The 21,875-nt window shown below is 43.6% G+C and overlaps 1 protein-coding gene across 1 annotated transcript in view; it reads left to right on the forward strand.

The window, feature by feature from the left end:
* The window catches only part of LOC124605315 (dehydrogenase/reductase SDR family member 4), a 38,934-nt gene that overhangs the window by 6,117 nt on the left and 10,942 nt on the right, over nt 1–21,875 (forward strand). The window contains exons 3-4 of the mRNA XM_047136901.1: nt 4,490–4,636; nt 5,052–5,186. Coding sequence (XP_046992857.1) covers nt 4,490–4,636; nt 5,052–5,186 — 282 coding nt within the window. The remainder of the gene's footprint in view (nt 1–4,489; nt 4,637–5,051; nt 5,187–21,875) is intronic.

The raw sequence follows: 21,875 nt of genomic DNA on the forward strand, positions 1-21,875 counted from the left end.
GTGCAATCACGTCATCAACACAGATTTTATGTGAACGTTTGGGCAGGCATTGTTGGTGATGTCTTGATTGGGCCCCATGTTCTTCCACATACACTCAATGGAGCACGTTATCATGATTTCATATGGGATACTCTACCTGTGCTGCTAGAACATGTGCCTTTACAAGTATGACACAACATGTGGTTCATGCATGATGGAGCTCCTGCACATTTCAGTTGAAGTGTTCGTACGCTTCTCAACATTAGATTCTGTGACCGATGGATTGGTAGAGGCAGACCAATTCCATGGCCTCCACGCTCTCCTGACCTCAATCCTCTTGACTTTCATTTATGGAGGCATTTGAAAGCTCTCGTCTACGCAACCCCGGTACAAAATGTAGAGACTCTTCGTGCTCGTATTGTGGACGGCTGTGATACAATACGCCATTCTCCAGGGCTGCATCAGCACATCAGGGATTCCATGCGACGGAGGGTGGATGCATGTATCCTCGCTAACGGAGGACATTTTGAACATTTCCTGTAACAAAGTGTTTGAAGTCACACTGGTACGTTCTGTTGCTGTGTGTTTCCATTCCATGATAAATGTGATTTGAAGAGATGTAATAAAATGAGCTCTAACATGGAAAGTAAGCGTTTCCCGACACATGTCCACATAACATATTTTCTTTCTTTGCGTGTGAGGAATGTTTCCTGAAAGTTTGGCTGTACCTTTTTGTAACACCCTGTATACTTCATTGTATAAATAGGGAATAATGAGACTTAATTATATAAAAAAAGAATATCTATAGTTTCAACAACAGAAAAACACCAATAAAATCCAGGAAACCGTCAGCAGAAACTAGAAACTGTGTATTCTCTGCCCAAAATATTGTGATCGTAGTGTGATTTGAGTTTAGACTGCTAGGAAGCAGCAGCAACTGAGACAGGTGAACCCAACCTGTGTAACAGCCTGCTCCAATCTTCCTTATTTGTGGTTAAAAGAGGGGCTAACTCAGCCATAAATTCAGTATAGAATCAGATAGGGATTCCATCATGCCCTGGAGTTTTGTTTAATTTTAGCAGTTTCAGCTGTTTCTCAATGCCTGTGACACTGATGTCTAGTTCACCCAGCTTCACAGTTCTGAGAGAGTTAAACAAGGGCAATATTCTTGGCTTTTCCTTTGCAAAGGGACATTTAAAAATGGAGTTCAGCATTTGTGATTTTGATATGCTACCTACAATTTCACTTCCCATCTTGTCAATGAGTTGTTGGACCCTAATTTTTGTGCCACTGACACTATTTGCATATTAACAGAATTCCTCCAGGCTTTGTGAGAGTTCTTTTGATAGCATTCTGCTGTGGTAGTCATTGAAGGCTTCACCCATTGCCCACTTGATACCAAACTAGTCTCATTTAGCATCTCTTATCTATAGATCTATGCTTTGTTCTACACCTATTGTATGATGATGATGATGACGAAGTCCCATACTCCGTAACAGAGCGTAGGGGACGATGCAGGAGACCTGCACCGCCGTACTAGGCAAGGTCCTAGTGGAGGTGGTTTGCCATTGCCTTCCTCCGACCGTAATGGGGATGAATGATGATGTTGAAGACACAACACCCAGTCATCTGGAGGCAGGTGAAAATCCCTGACCCCGCCGGGAATCGAACCCGGGACCCCGTGCTCGGGAAGCGAGAACGCTACCGCGAGACCACGAGCTGCGGATATACTGGTCCCTATTTCTTTATGGTGGTTGTATGACATGGAGGGTCCCCCGTAGCATGAACTTCTCGTACATGTCTTTGAAGTGCCTGGTAAACTACTCGTTTAAAGTTGAGCCACAGTTCTTCTACATGCTCTTCTATAGAGCTCTTATAAGTAGGTGTTAATAACTTTTCATTGACTCTTTAACAATTTTTGCCCTGGATGATGGAGGAATGATTGATTCACAGTTTTTTCTTTTTCACTTTATTGGCACACTGCAGTGGGTTACAAATTTACCCTGTGTAGATGTTTCTTAAAACATGTGTGCACGAACTTAAGTATTACTATTGAGGTAGGGAATTTTTTGGACCTCTTTTTTCTTTGTATTAGTTTGTTGCTTAAGTTTGTAGTGTTTTTCCCTAAATTTAATAAACACCACAGATACCCGTAACAGAAAGTACATATTTTCCTTCACAATTTGCAGCAGGCTGCCAACAGTGGGTTAACTTTCCGAAATCACATTGTTTTTAGATGAAGAACTTGTCGAGCCATGTTTGGAGTGCATTTTTGTCTGTGAAGAAAGTTCTTTGAAGGTTGTTCAATAGAGGGCGGAAAAGGTGAAAATCTGAGGCAGGGATGAGGCAAATAAGGTGGATGCAGAATGACTTCCCAACCCCAAATCCGGTCATTGTTCTTGGATTGCTTGTGCAAGACATCTGCATTGTTAACGACAAATGTCAGCAGTGATGGTTACAAGTAATTTATGGTACTGTTCCAACAGATGCATAACATTATCTTTTGTGGATGTGTGCTGGTCTTTGTACAGGGAGTTAACTGCTTTATTATGGCTTCACCATTCCTTTCTTTTCCTTATTTTAGGTTAAAGACACCATTTCTCATCACCAGTAAAATACAGGATAGGAATGGTCAGTGTTGTTCACAAGCCAGTTGGTGAAAAACAAGCAGAGGTGCACATGCCGATTTCCGTGATTTTTTACTTAGAGCATGCGGTATCCATACACTTGATTTTTGAGCCTTCCCCATTGCGTGCCAATGATAGTGGAATGATCACAGTTCATCACATTTGCCAGTTTTTGAGTACAATGTTGTAGATTGTTGTGGATTAATGCGTTTAAACAATCTTCATCAAACCCTGAAGGTCTTCCTGGATGTGGAGAGTTATTAAGGGAAAACAATCCTCCTTAAAATGAGAATATCATTTTCTTGATTTGCTCTGTCTAATGGCATTATCCCCATATGCAGGGAAAATGTTTCTGGCTGCCTCCACTGCTGTCACCCCTCTATTGAAATCAAACAGAAGAATATGTCAGAAATGCTCCAATTTCTTCACTTGGCACTCCATTTTTTAGCAACCGTAGCTCCATTCACTATGCACAAATGACAGTATATGAACTCACATAACAACAGTGAACTACAAACAAAAAATGACAATCAGTAAATAAACCCATAGTAACTGGAATACCGACATGTGAAGCGAAAGTGCCATGAACATATGCATCAACATAATATAAGATATTTGCGTTGATTATTAGTTATATCTGGGCATAATGTCCATCTCTTGTTTGTGGTCATTAACATACAGATGGTGTAAATACCAACAAAACACAACGAAAAGAGTTGACACTACTAAATAAGTATCACCTCATGATTGTAGTAGAGGAAGCTGTCATTTTTATAGTCATCTTTACAATATGCAGTTATAGAAAGGAAGACAGGGTAGCCAAAGTTATCAAAACATTATTGGAAAAACAAACAATGATTATACATGATGGTGGTTGTCCACCAAATGTACAAAGAATGACAAAAACATTGTCAGTAATAGACATAATGATGGCTAACCAACTAATTGTATTGAAGCAAGACAGAAAGAAATTGTCGTACCCCAGGCTTGGATTACATGCCTGCATTAAATACTTTAGGAATACCTTAGATACAAATGATAATTCCAAGGCAAAGATGGAATACAGAGAAGACAGATGGGTAAAAGACTAAATGAGAAATTACACAGAAAGTGAACAACTTAGACAAATAGTGACACTGTAAAAGGCTATGGTAACTTGATGAATTGTGTAAATGAAGCTGCAGAAAATAATGTTCACTGACATAAGACATTCCACCAGCCTATGAAAATGTCACAGAAGTAGCGTGACAATGAATGTGCAGAAGTTGTACAGCAGTGTAAAGAAGCATTATGGATATATAAAACATGACCACAGATTATGTCCTCCTCATGAAGGCACAAACAAGGATGAAAAAAGTGCTGAAGGGAAGAAGAGAGAGAAATGGAGAGAATTCTGCATCTCCATCAACAAGGCTAGCCCACAAAATAATATTTGGGATAAGATAAGGTGGTTCGAGGAAAGTCACAGTATTAACTATTAATGCCCAAATAAAGATGCAGAATTCATTGAAATCTGCCTGGTACAAATTGCTATTCCTGAAGCACCACAGAAAGTGAAGAAAAACCAAGACAATAATCATCTTAATCAATTGTTCTCTCTGAAGGAATTAGAAAAAAACAGTTTTTTTTAGAAAGCACAGACCATGGCCCAGTTATCAGTCTGAGGGAAAAAATGGGTATGACTTAATGTAAGAATTTTCAGTTTTTTTTTCTTTCACTTGCTGATCCTATAGCATAAGTATTATGATGATTATTCAAATTATTATTTGTGTGTAATGTTTTTTTTTTCCTTCACAGCTTCCATGCATAGTAATGTGTATATGACTTTATACTGTTATGGTTTTATGTAACTGTTATTTAAAAATTCTCTACCATTATTTCAGTGCCCTGAGGAAGTATGGGACAAAATATTTGAGGTTAATGTGAAAGCTGCATTTCTACTATCAAAAGAAGCATTACCTTACTTAAGAAAGAGAGGTGGAGGATCAATAATTTATATATCATCCATTGCTGGATATCAACCTTTAGGTGTAAGTAAAAGTAGTTCAGTAACTGAATAGTGATTGTTAAGGTCTGTATATTTACAAGTTCACAGTCTCACTTCATCATGCTTCGTATTTGCTGTATAATACTCATGTTAAAGTTATGTTCAGTCTTTTGCAGACAAGCCAAAACAGTTAATACCAAATAATTATAATAACGCAAAAACTCAACCTGTTTTTTAAGCTCTGTGTATACCCTTGAACAATAAAATTGACTTCAGGTTTGAGGTTGACTTTAGTAGATACAGAATATGAACTGTGTAAAATATAGGAAAATTTAAATTTTGGGGAAGGAATGGAGAAACATTTAAGACTGAAAAATTTTGAACTGTTTTAATTTTGTTTGAAATTATAAAGTGATAAATGTGGCTTGTGTCGGGTTACGAATTGCATTTCATTTCAGTTGCTGGGAGCATACTCCGTTAGCAAAACTGCTCTTCTGGGTCTGACAAAGGCTGCTTCAGTAGATTTGGCAAAAGATAATATCAGAGTGAATTGTGTTGCACCAGGAATTGTTAAAACAAGATTTTCAAGTGCTGTAAGTATTTGCGAAAGGTCTATGTGCAAATATGATAGTTGTCATTATCTGAAAATGCATCTTTTTTTAAGTTATGTATCTTAATAATATAAAGATTCCTTATATATACATCTCTTAATAATATAAAAATTCCATATAAGTGCAATATTATGAAAAGAATGTCTGCTACTCACCATATAGAACAGAAGTTGAGTTACAAACAGGCACAAAAAGAAGACCGCTGTACATTTGAGCATTCAGCCGAAAGGTCTTCCTCTAAAAGTAGAAAACACACATGCACAAGCGCGCACGCATGCGCGCGCGCACACACACACACACACACACACACACACACACACACACACACACATTGTCTTTGGCCATATACAGTTTTACCTGATGGAAAACAATCTGTGGGTGGTAGGGGTAAGGAGGAGAGTCCGACAGAGAGGGGGGAAGGATAGCAGAGTAAGCATGGGAGAAGGTGTACTGCTGCTTATGGGAACATGTAGGGACATGGTAGAGACATGATACAGCTGCTCGGTGCAGTTGGGAGTTTTCAGGTGGGTGTGGACGGGGGAGGGGGGGGGGGGGCAGAAGAGCAGACAGAGAGAGGAGAGGAGGGGAAAAAAAAAGACTGGTGGGTGCATTGTTGGAATAGAAAACTGTGTGGGGCTGGAGGGGGGGCAGGGAAGGGGATAGGTGGATGAAGGACAGGATCTGATGAAGGTTGGAGCCAGAGAGGGTTACAGGAAAATAGGATATATTGCAGCACTAAAACTTCCCCCACCCCATTTCTGCTATCCCTTCCTCACTGTGCCCCAGCATCCTCCTTACCCCCACAACCCACTAATTGCTTTTCCACGAGGCAGAGTTGGTATATGCAGTCCAGCCCCAGTGTCCAGTAACAGTGGTTTGTGTGTGTGTGTGTGTGTGTGTGTGTGTGTGTGTGTGTGTGTGTATGTGTGTGTGTTTTTTCTGCATTAGGAGAAGGCCTTTTTGTTGTGCCTGCCTGCAGCTCAGTGTCTCCTCTATACGGTGAATAGCAATGTATCTGTGGCATAGAGCGCCATAAAAATCGATATTTGTTCTGTGCGTAAGTGTGCTATCTTTGAGGAGAGGGGCTTTGGAGAGCATGTTGGACGCTAACGGCAGTTAGCCTCCGGACTTGTATCTGTGTAGACGCTAAGTGTGAATAAATCTGTATATGAGAGAATTTTAGTTGTTTACCTACAACTATACCATATTCCCTCACTGGTGACCCCGTTTTTGTGTAATACGCGTCCGAGTTACCGCCTGAAGGTTATTTACGCGCCTACCGCGTCGGGTTTCTCCGCGATCGCAAGGGCCTTTGTTCAGCTCCAGACAATGGCCTTTCAGCATTCACCGCCGCCCGGATTCCAGCAACATTTCTCCAGCACTCCTGCCATCGTAGTGGACATGCCGCAAGAATCTTCGGAATCCTTCAGCCAGAACGTGCAATGGAATTCATCGAGTGCCGCCAGTTTCTTCCAACCACCAACGGTCGCGGACTCTGGCTTTGTTAGCCTGGACTTTCCCACGTGTTCTCCACAGAGTGTTGGTCGGAACATTTCTACTCCTGTGTCGAACACACAATTCAATACAGTTCGTGGCGTCGAGCGAGGTTTTGCTACTTTGGAAAATCCAGTAGTAAATTCAAACTCGAATCAGTTCCCGCCACGTGTGTATCCTTCCGCGCCGGCTAGTCAACAGGTGTTCAATGCTCGCCAAACAGCAAATATCACACCGAGTGTGCATCCTAGTGGACGTGTGTGGGATCCTTGTGTTACTTCTAATCAGGTCAACAATTCTGTGCTGGATAGTAATTACTCCGACATCTACAACCAGCCCCACCACTCACGGTCGAGTGAATACTGTGTGCATAACGGACATTCACCGGCGTACTTAAGCACTTGTGGCTTCTCTCCGAGCTACCACGTCAATGAGAATGCACATTTTGACTACGATCCTCACACCGTTCGAGCGTCCGTCGCTTCTCAGCCCCCCCCCCCCCGCCCCCCCCCCGGCGTCAAGTGAGTTTTGCGATTCCCGCATTACGGGACGCCAATAATCCGGACTCGCAATCTTCTGCATGCTCTACTTCCGTCCGAAGTAATAGGCGCACCTCCGCAGTGACTGCAGTGCCGAATCTGCCGAAATTACCAGACTTCAAACCCGCTCACCCGGAGTTCTGGTTTAACCTGGTTGAGCAAACATTCAATGTCTGTGCTTTGGACGATGACGCACGCTTCGCCTGCCTCATGAACCATCTTCACGACCGCGTCGATTTAATTTATGATCTGGTCAAAGCACCCCCCCTAGCAGGGAAGTATGCTGTGGCGAAACAAACGATACTGGAGCGCGTCTCTAAAACCAGGAGAGAAAATGTGCGACAGCTCATCTACGAAGAGCGTCTCGGCGACAGGTCTCCGTCCCAGCTGTGGCGGTGCATCCATCTTCTCGTCGATGAGCAAGTTGTGCCTGATGACACGCTCGCAGAAATCTGGACTGAAAAGCTGCCTTTGCCTGTCCAGATTGCAATCTCTGCGTATGAAGATAGGCCAGTAAATGAAATTTACGTGCCGCCAACAGAGCATACTCCGCCAGGCAACATGAGCTCCGTGCACTGCATTTTGGACGTGACCGCACTAAGACGCTTTCTGACGCCATGCCCTTGTCTGGTGCTGCTGATAACAAGTTTTTTAAACTAGCCGCCCTGCCTGCACCTTCAACTCCTCGCAACGACAGTGCATCGGCCTCTGTGGAAGACTCTGGGGCACATACTCAGTCACCTAGCAACTACCCACAAGGGCACAGGCCTGCCCAAACTTACTGTTTCTTCCACGCGAGATTCTGGGAGCAAGCTCGCAAATGCCAGTCACCGTGTTCTTACCCAAACTCCGACCGCAGGTAGGCTATGGTGCCACCTCCTGCGATGTAAACAACGGGCACCATTCCACGTTGCACTCCGTTTCGGACAATAACAGTAAGTGTGGTCGAGTCTATGTTCGCGATTTATGATCAGGTGTATGTTTTCTGGTAGACAGTGGCGCAGACGTCTCTTTGCTGCCGGTTCGCCTAGCAACCAATAAAGTGCAACCACACAAAACAGTACTTCGTGCAGTGAACTTGTCTACCCTACAGTGTTCGGGTTCCACTTTGTATACAGTGAAACTTTCGCCCGAGTGCAAGCTGGAGTGGACGTTTCTAGTGTCAACAATTGAAGAACCTATTCTCGGAATTGATTTCCTCAAGCACTATCAGTTGTCACTAGATTTTGTGCAAAATACTGTGTTTTACCCTTCCCTTAACAAACATATTCCTTTCGCTTCGCCGAGTGACAGTTCGGCTAACACCAAACATGTGTGCTGTGTTAAGAAGTGTGTAAACCTATCCTTGGAGCTGCAATCTTGGACAAACAAGTGGCTAGTGGAGTGCGCCAAGTCTTCTAAGTTGCGGATGGAACGTATGGAAATGCTGCTGCATCTCCGCGACATATACCACGAGTTGGCCTCCACACAACAACGCCTCACGGCACTACAAGCAGACGACTCGTCGGCTACAGACAAGGTCAGTCCGTGCCAATCTGGTGTTCCCGTGCCCGCGCATGTTAACGACAATGTTGTGAACTCTGTAAACTGTGTCAGCACCCCCTTTTGTAATGATAGGGTATGCCCGAGTGCTCATGCTCCTTGCGTTCCGAATGGAAAATTAACTTGCCAAGCTTGTGGCAATGAACTACGGCCATCTGCTGTCCGGCCACGCCCACTCGTGCCTACAGCGCTCGTAGTGGCACGGCCCGCTACCAAGAACCAGTGTACCAACCTAGCCCATGTTAACACGTGTGCGGCATTTACGCAGCCTACGAGCGGGTGGCACACATGTACTTCCGTGCCCTCAGCGCCACAGCTTGGCCCGTCTGCCACTGCCTACTCCGCTTCACGGACATCTGACTATCGTGCCGCGCCATGTATTGCAGTAGTCACTAACGGCACAGTTCATCGGTTACGTCTAACCGACGGGCCGCCCATATCGCAACGTCCACGCCGCCTCAAGCCGGAATTTATGAAAATTGCAAAAGAACAATTGGACGATCTGTTACAAAAGGGAATAATTGAACCTTCTTCCGGTTGCTGGGCTAGTCCTATCCTGTTTGACCAAAAGAAAGATGGTACTTGGCGTATAGTCGGAGACTATAGGCGTTTAAATGCCCGCACCATCATTGATAAATATCCGGTCCCACAAATCGCAGACTTCAATCATGGGCTTGCAGGTGCAAAGTACTTCTCTCTTTTGGGCTGTAAGCACGCATTTCATCAGATTCCTATGGCTCCGGAGGACATTGAAAAGACTGCCATAACCACTCCCTTCGGGCTGTTCCAATACAAATTTTTGCCTTTTGAGTTGAAAAATGCACCCCAAACGTGGCAGCGTTTCATCAATCAAACTTTATCCCATCTAGACTTTTGTTTCGTATATATGGACGACATATTGGTTTTTGCTTCTACTTTAGAACAGAGTGAGGAGCGTGTTCAAGTCGTGACAGATATTTTAGCAGCCGCTGGTATTGAACTGAACAATAAAAAGACAATTGCACCAGTCATCCGTCACATTCCTAAGTTATGTTGTGTCATCGGACGGTCTGACACCACCACAGAACAAGATCAAGCCTGTTCTCGAGATGCTACGCCCTCAGACCTACAGGGAATTACGCAGGTTCATCGGAACAGTTAATTATTACCGGAAACATTTGCCAGCCGCTTCTGCGGTGCAGGCTCCTCTCACAGATGCTCTCGCTGGCCCACAAGCTTCTGGCACCCGCCAGGTACCATGGACACCAGACATGGACAAGGCATTTAATAAACTCAAACAGCTGTTGGTCTCCGCTGTCACTACCCACGGGCGGACGCCACAATGTTTATCACTACTGACGCTAGTGACAATGCTATCGGTGCAGTACTGAGTCAGACATACAACGATGTTACGACCCCCCTGCAGTTTTTCTCAAAAAAGCTAAACAACGCGCAGAAGAAATACTCAGCATTCCACAGAGAACTACTTGCAGTTTACGAGGCCATAAGACACTTCAGAACTGATGTTGAGGGACGAGATTTCTATGTGCTCACTGATCACAAGCCGTTGGTTCCTGCCATAAAAAATCCTGCGGCTGATCCGCCCCCACGACGCTTTCGTCACATCGATTACATCTTGCAATTTACAAATGACATTCGCTACATCCGAGGAGCGGACAATGTGGTCGCTGATTTTCTCTCGCATGTTGGTGCGGTCACAACCTTAATTGACTTAACGGACCTACCTCGGTTGCAATCGGCAGACCCCGATACCATGCAGTTAATTTCAGACCACAGCTCCTCTCTCCAACCGGTACGTTCTACTTTCCCTGGCATATCTGACTTAGTGTGGTGTGATGAATCGACTGGTACGTTGCGGCCATTCATTCCTAAGCCCCTTCAACACCAGGTCTTTGACAAACTACACACATTAGCACACCCCGGTGTCAAAGCCTCCACCCGTCTGGTAGCTGAACGGTTTGTCTGGAGAAACATGCGCCGTGACTGTCAGTCTTGGGCAAGGGCATGCATGGTGTGTCAACAGAACAAAGTTTCCAGGCACACTTCTCCACCCCTTGGCTGTTTTGCCCAACCTCCAGGCCGGTTTCACCATGTTCATGTCGACCTCGTAGGCCCTTTGCCCCCCTCCGAGGGTTTCCGTTACTTGTTTACAGCTATTGACAGGATGACTCGGTGGGCTGAGGATGTGCCTATTCCGAACATTACCTCTGAGACAGTAAGTCGAGCATTCTTAGATTCGTGGATCTCTAGATTTGGCTCACCTGTTTACCTCACCACTGACCAGGGGCGACAATTTGAATCTTCAGTTTTCTCTGACTTATGTAAAATGTGAGGTATTGTCAAAATTCATACTTCTGCATACCACCCCCAAAGCAATGGGCTTGTCGAGCGATGGCACCGCACCCTGAAGTCCGCCCTGCGTTGCCATGACTCACTATGGACAGAGGCACTGCCCTTCGTGCTTCTTGGCCTTCGTGCGACTTTCAAGGAAGACGTCAAGGGGTTCGTAGCCGAGTTTGTATATGGCCAACCTCTGGTTTTGCCTGGAGAGTTAGTCACTCCGACCCCACTTCCACAGCCCTCTGAACTCCCTTCACTTCTCGAGCGGGTGCGCTTGCACTGCAGCAAAATTCAGCCGCCACCTCCGGCTGCTCATACACCTCCGCGCGTGTACGTAGCACGCACGCTAGACTCTTGTGAGTACGTGTTTCTCAGAGACGAGTCAGTCAAAGCCCCCCGCTTCAGTCACCCTACACAGGTCCTTACAAGGTCGTCAAACGCTCTGAGAATAACATGGATCTCCTCATAAAAGACTCTGTAACCACGGTCTCACTCAACCGAGTGAAACCAGCTTTCATTGAGCGTCAGGTGAACCTCCCTGATTCTGCCCCTATTTCTCCCACTCCTGCTTCGAGCGGCCATCCATCTTCCCACACCATGCATTTGGGTATTGATTTTCCACAGCATGTTTCTCTGCCGAGCACTGCTCCTTCTCCACGTTCATCTAATTCGAGTGGCCAATCTTTTCGGGGCTTCACTCCTCACAGCCCTCGCAGTCGAACTGCCAACCACTCGGATTCTACCATTGTGTTACCATCTTCGTGTGACAGCTCTTTGTCACGCCGTTCAACCCACGCTGGCTCCTCGTTGCCTTCGGTCACGCTCCCTCGTCTGTCAGCTGATCGCCCGAGGTTGTTTCCTGCACAGTCTAGTGCACCTGCCACCCCCCTCTTAGCAGATGCTTCCCCCTGCCATGGCTTTCCCACACCTCCCTGCCTCCCTACCATTGCTCGTACAGGTGCCATCCAAGAATTCACAACACATGTGCACCCTGATGACATACATAAATTATCTGTTGTCGTAGACGGCGATACAGTGTGTGTGGTGCTCGCGTGTGACAATATTGAGGGAGGAAGTGCAGAATCTCGTGTGGTGCGCCGCTTTAAATTGAGCAGAAGTGCTGCGTGTGGCAATTTGCGTGCCTTTGCTAGGCCTTCTGACAAGGTGATTCTCCGCCTGCCGGCTGACGAAGTGCTACACCTTCACTCCAGGACGGGACGTCGTCTTCAGCCGCCGGTGTCGCTTGCTGCGCTTGCTGACTTGACCGTTGACGTACCGGGCTTCACCCCCCGGTCTCCTACCAGTCGACCGCTTCCGCCTGACGCAGAAGAACTGTGCGTTACCTTCCTAACTTCTCACCCCCCCCCCCCCCCCCCCATTCACAGGGACGTACTCCATACTGCGCGCGGGGGGGTGGGGGGTGGGGGGCTGGGCTATGTGGCGTAGAGCGCCATAAAAATCGATATTTGTTCTGTGCGTAAGTGTGCTATCTTTGAGGAGAGGGGCTTTGGAGAGCATGTTGGACGCTAACGGCAGTTAGCCTCCGGACTTTTATCTGTGTAGACGCTAAGTGTGAATAAATCTGTATATGAGAGAATTCTAGTTGTTTACCTACAACTATACCATATTCCCTCATATCCTTTTCATAACATTGTCGTTATTCCATCCTGGGTTTTCCATTGTTTGATTTTTCTTATATGTGTAATGTTCATGCTTTCTTACTCCATTCATATCATGTCCTCTCTCTACTTTAACATTGATATGATTGGTCTGTTTCTTGTTTATAATATTGTAGGTCTTACACAAAGTATTATCAGTAGCTGAACAAATAAATGTCATGTTTATGTATCCAGGATGTTGGAAGTTTCAAATTATTTTATGACTCTAATGCTGTAAATATAGTCAAATAAAATCAGGTTAGGATAAACTAACAGAGAGGGGAAGTTTCAGATAAATATAATATAATAAGAGCCCGAGAAGTGGAAGGCATTCCTTTATAATAGCTGTTTTCAGCTACAGCCATCTGTGATGCATTTCTGTACATTCCCAATACCACAATAGCCTGCAAACTGGAATTCATGCATTCGCTAGGTGTTGTGGTAGCTGTGTGGTGGGAGAAAGCTAAGTACTAAGGATTTTTATGTTATGTGCTGTACCTCTATGAAAATAATTGTATGTCAGTGAAGCAAAGTTATATCAGTTTCCAAAAGTGGTTTTTTTTGTTAATGTGCCATCATTAATGTATTTAATTTGTGATATGAGGTAACAATGAAGAGGCAAAAAATAAATTCCACGAAGAAAGCAAAGGTTGCACAGTATGAGAAAAAACATATGTTGTCAATTCATAAAGTGCATAACAGCAGGTGACCATGTAAAATCCAAACTTTTCAGATATACAATTGAGACCCACCGAAGACAACACACAGTGGGTGAAACATGTATAAGCATACAATAAGAAAAAGGAAAAGTTATGTTTTGCAGTATGAGATTTTTTAAGATCCATAATATGTGATTTTAACTTTTTTCCCCCGTATCTTACAGTCTGACACCCCATCTTGATAATGATATGCTGTTTTCTCAACATTGGGCATACTTTTTTGTGATGCTTCAATATTAAGTAACCTTTCTAGAAGTATGTGGTGAAAATTGTAATTATTGCGTACTTATATTGTTGAATTTAAGGTTATTCTTCACTGCATACTAAATGCATCTAACAAAGCAAAATTCTTTTTGTGGCTGGATGGAGAGTGTGTGAAATTGCACTTTTTTTCGAGGGATTCATTTTTATCTTTTTTTTTTTTATTGTTTCATCTACAGTGTATACATTTGTTCTGAGTAGACATTTTACTTACGTTGCTTGCTGATGGTGTGAGTGAGTGAATTCTTGAAGTCCAAAAATCTGATATGTTTGAAACAAAGGCTAAGCATAATGATAATAGAGTATTTTGATCATGAGAAACACATACGTTACCAGCTTAATATGAAAATATAAGTATTAAAAGCTTGGAAACAAAGTAAGTCTTAAAATGCGTTATGCTTAGCACAACAAAACAGCGGTTAAAATTGACTGGTAGTGGAAAATGTGGAGCCATCATGAAAAATAAACATATTCATACAGTCATGGGCTTTCCAATAATTGTGGGGCTCGCAACTGTTGAAGAGTATGTGTGTGATGATTATGGACCGCAAGCCATTGCAGTGCATCGTCCTTTACTCTCTCACTATTTATTTTCTCATACTTACTGTTTAGGATACGTATTCTGATGACAACCTAGCTTGCTCATAGGACATTGATTGTGACTTCTCCCGCTGTGTTCTCTTATTTTATACCACATATTTTGATTACCATGTGGGCTGTGCAGAAAACAGAAAACATCACCTAATACCCATCAAGGCAGCCTGTCCGGGGGGGGGGGGGGGGGGGGGGGGTCAGTGTCATACAGTTGTTAACAACTTGGTGACACACCTGTTCCCATAATGCCCCAAAAGAACCTCAACACAATACAGGGATTAACTTTCCTCCAAGATCTAATGCTGCAGATCGGCAAAACAACTATGAAACACTTGGAGAAGTGAGGGACCCACTTCAAGGTCCGACAGATAACAGGGTAAACACCGACACATTGACCTTCACTTTTGAGTGGAATTTGCTTCCAGGAAATGTCAAAATCATGTGTGACTGCTGCAATGTGAAGCAGTATTTCTTACCCCCAATCTGTATCTTAAATGACAGCATTTCAGGCATTTGTCTTTCAAGTGTACATACTACCCACTTTGTAGCTTTACGATCTTATCCCCCAAATCTCATTGCTTTGCTACAGTGGTGATCCTTGTGACTGTGATCACTTTCTGGTGATTATATCACTTCCTTGTCAGTGCACACTGGACCATTTGCCATGTTGGGATCTTTGAGAAACAATTGGCAGTTGTATATCCCTGCTGTCACCTGCACTCTCTCTGTGTCAGATTGCACCAGTAAGGTAGTGGGATATATCTATGATGTGATCATCTGTGGTGCTGGAACAGCTGTTCCTCTTTCTACAGGTCTGCTCGACCACTGGCTGGTGCCATGGTGGACTAAAAACATTACCACAGGTATTAAGGATTGTCAAATGGCCTCTATGCACAACCTCCTCCTCACTTCTTGGCTTCTTGTAAGGCTTGCTGTCTAATTATACATGGTAAGAAGCAATTCTGGGAGTCCTATGTTTCCTCCAAGGAAACATATGCCTCTTCATCCCAAGTAAGGGCCAAACTCCATAGTATTTTGGGCCACCAAAGATCAACAACTGTTCTGGATCTCTTTCTTCATGGTAGTATTTGAACCAATGCATCGATTCTTGCTGAACACTCAGCAACACACTTTGTGACAATGTCAGTGTCCCTTTGGTTACCTGTCTACCTTTCAAACACAGTTGAAGAAATCTCTCTATCCTTCACCCCCGTTATGCAAAATTATATAATGAACTTCTCACTGAAATTGGACCTGCTTCAGGCTCTTGACCTGTCATACTATAGGGCATCAGGCTCTGGTACAATTTATAATCAGATGATCCAACAACTGTGTATTATTCAAAGTCATCTACTCGTGATCTTCTACTGTATTAGCATAAAAAGTGCTTTCCATTCACAATAGTGAAATAGTACTCGTCCCAGTCCATAAACCAGTAAAAAACCCTATGTTCATTGACAGCTTCCAACCGCTTAACCTCACCATTGTATTCTGCAAAGTGCTTGAAAGGATGGTTAGGCTGTTTTTCAAATAACAGGGGCATTTTGGTTTCAGGAAGGGACGATGTACAGTTGGCCGTTTGATTAGGTTGGAGACATCGCTCTGAGATGCTCTTTCTAAGCACCAAGTTGCTGTCGTCTTTAATGTACATGAGGCATACTATGTTGCCTGGCACTATCAAATTTTACTTACCCTTCATGATGAGCTTTCAAGGCTCCATACTGATTTTTATTCATCAGCCTTTATCCCACCAGTTGTTTCAGGTTAGAGTTGGTACATCACTCAGCTCCCCATGGGCCCGAGACAAAAGCATCATGTACAGTGCCATGGTATGTGTCACACTCTTCCTCATTGTCATTAATGGGCTAGTGACAACCATAGGACCGCTGGTCACACCCGCTCTATGTGTCAATGACTTTTGTATTTAATATAGCTTTCACTCTGTAGCCTTGGCTTAACACCAGCTCCAAGGGACCACCTAAGGGCTTTCCCTTGGAACCATTACCATGGCTTTCAGTTCTTCCTCACAAAAACATAATTCATGCATTACTTTTGTCATACCACAGTCCATCCTGACCCAGGACTTACTTGGGTACCCAGTGGTTAGATACTGTTGAACTGTCTTGATTTTTGCAACACCTCTCTGATGAAAAGCTGCTGTGGATGCTGCCTGTTCATCATCTAAGGACTAACTGTATGTGAAGGCTTACCACTCTCTGTTTCATGCAACTCTTCTTCATATTTACAAGGCACTGGTCTCATCCTGATTGTACGTAGTTAGCCAAGCTTATTGCTCAGTGAAATCTTCAGCTTTGAAATTGTTGGACTCAATCAGTCGTCATAGAGTAAGGCTGCCCACTAGCACTTTCTGGACTAGGCCCATAGATGGTCTCCTTGTCAAAGTAGGGATCTTCCTTCTTCATTTCCAATAGTACCAACTTTTGTTCACTTACGCACTCACCAAGCAATTTCCTAATCATCCAACTTCTCAAATTATTTTTGCATACAAGGTGCATCAAAACCCTAACACACACTATTGGGTGTCACTACCTGCTGTAGTGTGCCTCAATGCCCTCTGCCACAACCTCTGCCTAATGTCCTTAGAATGTGCATACCATGTTCCAATGTGAGGTTATTACTGCGTCTTGCACTACTCTTTCAGTTACAGTATATAAAGTCAGTTACATTCACAGTTTAAGTTTGCATCACATTAATAGTTGTATTTATTTTATTTAGGAGTCTGTCATCGACAGTCTAATTTTGTTACTGTTAAAATTGTGTTAACTCCTAGGCAGAAAAGCTAATTTAATAAATTTGAATATGAGGTCTGATCAAAAAATTCTGGAGTATTTGTAATGTAGAGCCAATGGTGTTTTGGAGCGAAATGCAGTTGGCACCCCTACACACGCCTGTGTTTAATGTGTAACTACCGGAAACCTCATTGTTGTATGTCTGTTAGTTATTGTCCAGTGTGGTATTGAGTAGAATGTTGTGTCGTACAGTTTGCGAATTTCGAGATGGCAGAGATCTAATCTAATGCATCTGCATTAAATTTGCCATGAAACTCAAGAAAACCTTTACAGAGACACACCAAATGATGCAGGAAGCCTGCGGTGACGAGTGCTTAAGGTGTACTTGGCATTACGAATGGTTCAAAAGGTTTAGAAATGGCTGGACGGATGACTGTAGTTCAGGACGCCCTTCGACACTTGCATCAGGAATGCCAGTGAAATTGTGCGTGCCAATCAAAGACTGACTGACTGGAAGATTGCACAATAATGTGACATTTCAGTTGGATCATGTCATGAAATCCTGACACAATGTCTTGAAATGTATCTTGTTGCTGCCAGTTTTGCCCCATGGCTCATGAGTCAAGACCAGAAAGGCCTTCACCTTGCAATCTGTGAAGAGCTTTTGGATCATACAAATGAATATGAGATGTTCCTTAAGAGAATCCTAACTGGTGATAAGAGGTGGGTCTATGGTTAGGATGTTGAGACCAAGGTTCAATCGTCACAATGGCCTGGGAAAGGTTCTACAAGACCAAAAAGAAGCTCATTGGGTCAGGTCAAATGTCAAAACCATGCTGATAGTTTTCTTTGACTTTGAAGGATTAGTTCTTCATGAATTTGTGCCACAGGGACAAACTATTAATTGGTGGTACTAACGGGACATGTTTGTGATGCCTATGAGAAAATGTGAGAAGGAAATGACCTGAAATGTGGCGATACAATTCATGGCTCTTGCATCACAATAATGCACCTGCACATTCATCCTAGTTGGTGTGAGACTATTGCACAAGCCATGAAATCACTGTGCAGCCTCATCCTCCATACTCTTCTGATTGGTCCCTGTGGACTTTGTAAATAAAAAAAGTTGTAAACCCCGTTGAAAGGACAAAGATTTGCAACGTTAGACGAAATAAAACAAAATTCGCAGATGGCACTTCCCGCGATCCAGGAGGAGACGTACCAAGACTGCTTCCTTAAGTGGAAACAGTGTTGGGAGCAGTGTATCAATTGTGGAGGAAAGTATTGCAAAGGGAACCATGCACAATAAGTAAAAGGTAAGCGTAGAAAATTTTTGTGGACAATGTACCGGAATTTTTTAAACAGCCGTCATACAGCTATTGCTAAAACTTAAATAAAGGCGTGAACAAGCTGAATTTTCTTTCTTTTTTGATACTGAAAAACAGAAGCCATTTGTAACTTCTTGTATTGACATCATTTACTTTAAAGTAGTTTAGTTTATAGTTTAATTACAGAATAGGAAATAATACAAAACTAAGCAACAAATACACACTTGTCACTGGCAGAGATTTTTCAAACAATATAGGGTACCACTATAGCATTATTTTTTCAGTGTATGAAAACTGTAGTATCAGGAAGAAATTACATACTTATTTTTATACCAACAAGAACTATATTCACAAGTTTTAATCTGTTTTGTCATGATTAGTTTGTTTAACAGTGCACTGGGTTACAAATTCCATTGGAACGACAACAGAATTATTATGTTTTCAAGATAAAAGTTGGATAAATTATTTTGCTGTATTGTTGGAAAAGCACAAACATGTGATATACTACAGTGCAGCCAAGGAAGGAAAATCAGCAAAAAATTCATGTAATTGCAAGTTTTTGTACAGTGGTAGGGGGGAGGGTGTTATGAACAAAATACTAAAAATCCCCTCCTTTGGGGTGTGGGTGTTGGGGTGGGAGAGGTTGCATTTAAAGGCACTTTTATATATTCGTCCCAAATAACTCAAAGACCAAAGTTTCTAGCAAAAATGTTTCCCAGTACAGAATTAAACTACATGAAGTTTCCTACAAAAAAAAGGTCCTGTTCGTTTTTTGTCTAGGACTAATAGTTTCTGCGTTGCAGGGGATAGAAAAATCACAGATTATTAAAAATAGTGTCTTAATTATATAAAATTAATGTTTATTATTAAATGAAGTGGTTTAAGAACAAATATCAAATGTATTACCACATCTAAGTGCTGTGAGCCAAATCCCTTAAATTGTCATCTTCAGGTGAAAAGGGTGGAGGGTAGGAGTGCAGGGGAAGGCAGTCCATATGAATGTGGTCATGCAGTTCCCGCCTTCATAGGTCTGCTGACTGGAGAGAGAACAGATGATTCCCCCCTCATTACATTCTACCACATCACAAGAAGCAACTGCAGGGTTTTCATAAACTTCCACCAACTCTCCGCATTGTGCCTTATGAATCACTGGCGACGCAGTGCACAGGCAATCCAGGGGGGTGTTTACTTTCCACAAAAAGGATTAACACTACATTTAATACAATTATGAATTAATATTGCAAGAAACGCACATGCATAGAAGCTAAGTAAATCTCTAAAATCCATGGCGGACCATTAGTCTGTTCCCAATGACCCCCCCCCCCCCCCCCCGAAGTATCAATAGTCTTTGGTTTAGAGACAAATGAAAACAACTTGAAGGTCTAAAATCAACTTATTAAATAGGTAGTGCACTGACAAAGCAAGTTTAACATTTAGAGATGCCTGGGGTCGCATACGTGCCAGCGAGTGATGTGATTGGTTGACAAAGCTCGCTCCGCGCATGCGTGAAAGGTTTCAGCACATCTACCGCTGTGAGCCGGCGCACAAACGACCCCCGTATTGTTGCGAAACAGTCGATCAGAGAAGCCGCATTCACCAGCACTTAACTGTGCATGCGTTCTCACTAAGGAGCCACAAAGGCTGCTTGGGAATACGACCTGAAGTAAAAGTACACATTTTTTTCACATGGAAAAAAAAGTGATGAATTTCATTTTCACATTTTTATTCAATAATTTTACTCATTATTTTACACGATTTGGTGAAGGGTGGCCGCAGACCCCCTAGAAAGAGCCGGCGGACCCATAGGGGGTCCGCGGACCACACGTTGGGAAGCCCTGCTATAGGGGAAACTGATTCCTAGTCATCCTGTTGGCATCTGTAGTGTTCTTCAGGGAAAGGCTACCTTCTCCAGCATGAGTGCTGCTTGCTTTTCAGGTTACAGACAGACTATACCTTCCCAGCATTTCCTGCCCTGTTCTCTTATGTGAGCAGACCAAATTACTTCATTGAGCTCATGTTTATACATTGGAGTTATTTTCAGTTTATTAAGTGAGTACTTATTTGAAGCTGTTGTGTGAGCTTTATGTAAAAATGTTCAGCATCTGGAGCTGTCAACTGCTTACCACACTGTGGAGCCTGTCCCAAAAGTAACACTGACTGGAATACGTTTCACAGCATGAGATGGCTCAAATGCCTTAGCTCACCCGACCTCTGAAGAGGTCCAGAGGCTTGAATTGTCTCCCATTGCAGCATAAGAATATCAAGTAGGAGTTATGGGCCTTCAAATATTTCAACATCAGTCAAGAAAATCATTACAGCAAATTACTGTTCATCAGACATATTTACTCAACCACAGTGAGAGATACATTTTTGATGTGTGATATGTGTGCTAACAAGGAACACAATGAAACACAGCATCAACAAGAATCCAGTGAAAGTATTTTGCACATCTCAAACCCATTTAACAACTGAGGGTCTGGAGGCCTGAGGATGCTCTTATAAAAGGCACTATCCACATCAGGTGTCACTGGTGTGCTGCTGCTTGTGCATTGAAAAGCTGACAACAGCAGTTGGTGAGCAGACACCTTTGCAGTTTTAATCTTGTCATGCACTGTGCTTGACATAGTCACATGATTTATGTCTGCTGCAGGCAGTAACCAATGGGTTACTATACTCCTTTCTTGCAGGGGGAAAGACTATGCATTGCTGTACACAATACTGTGACTGGAGAGATGTCTGTAACATCCTTGACGGTGCCAGGAGAGGCAACCAAAAGTATGAGACTGGACTGCTGCATACAGGCAAAATTGAGTGGATCAAGGCCACGCATGCAGACCCCAGGGTGTCTGGTGGACAGGGCCACTGGCAGGTGAGAGCTATCCGGACAACAGAGTCCATGACAAGGAGCATTGATACGGGCAGATTACACCAGACTGGAGAGGAGCTCTGGCGATGAAGATCTGATTCCGTCCCCGTCCCCGCTGACAGCAGCACCTGCTGAGCACAGTAGGAGGTGCCAGCACCGGCTGCAGGAAGCAAACTTACCATTGGTGTTGACAGAACCCTAACCACTGGGTAGGTGGGCACAATCAGGCCTGCTTGACCCCTCAGAGTGGTCAGGGCCAATGAAAAATGAGACATTGGACCCAGAGCGTAATGGAGGAGCTCTGCACTCATTCTGGGATGCAACTGGTTTTGGTGAAGTGCCACTAGTTGAGCTTTGGTGTGAACCATGAAGACGTGGCCACCAGGGGATCACACTGGCTGCAGACTATATTTGGAATCCAGTGACAGTGCCATCCAAGTGCCCTGGCTCAGCCTGCCGTGCTGGGCCTGAATGTTGACAAAACCGGCACTGTTGGTGGCACATGCCTGGCAGCAAGAAGTTGAGCAGCATCCACAGCTAATGGTGTGCAGGAGCTCAGTGGGACTCTTGGCCCCAGTTG

Source organism: Schistocerca americana, chromosome 3, assembly GCF_021461395.2.
Source record: "Schistocerca americana isolate TAMUIC-IGC-003095 chromosome 3, iqSchAmer2.1, whole genome shotgun sequence".
Taxonomy (NCBI): Eukaryota; Metazoa; Arthropoda; class Insecta; order Orthoptera; family Acrididae; genus Schistocerca; species Schistocerca americana.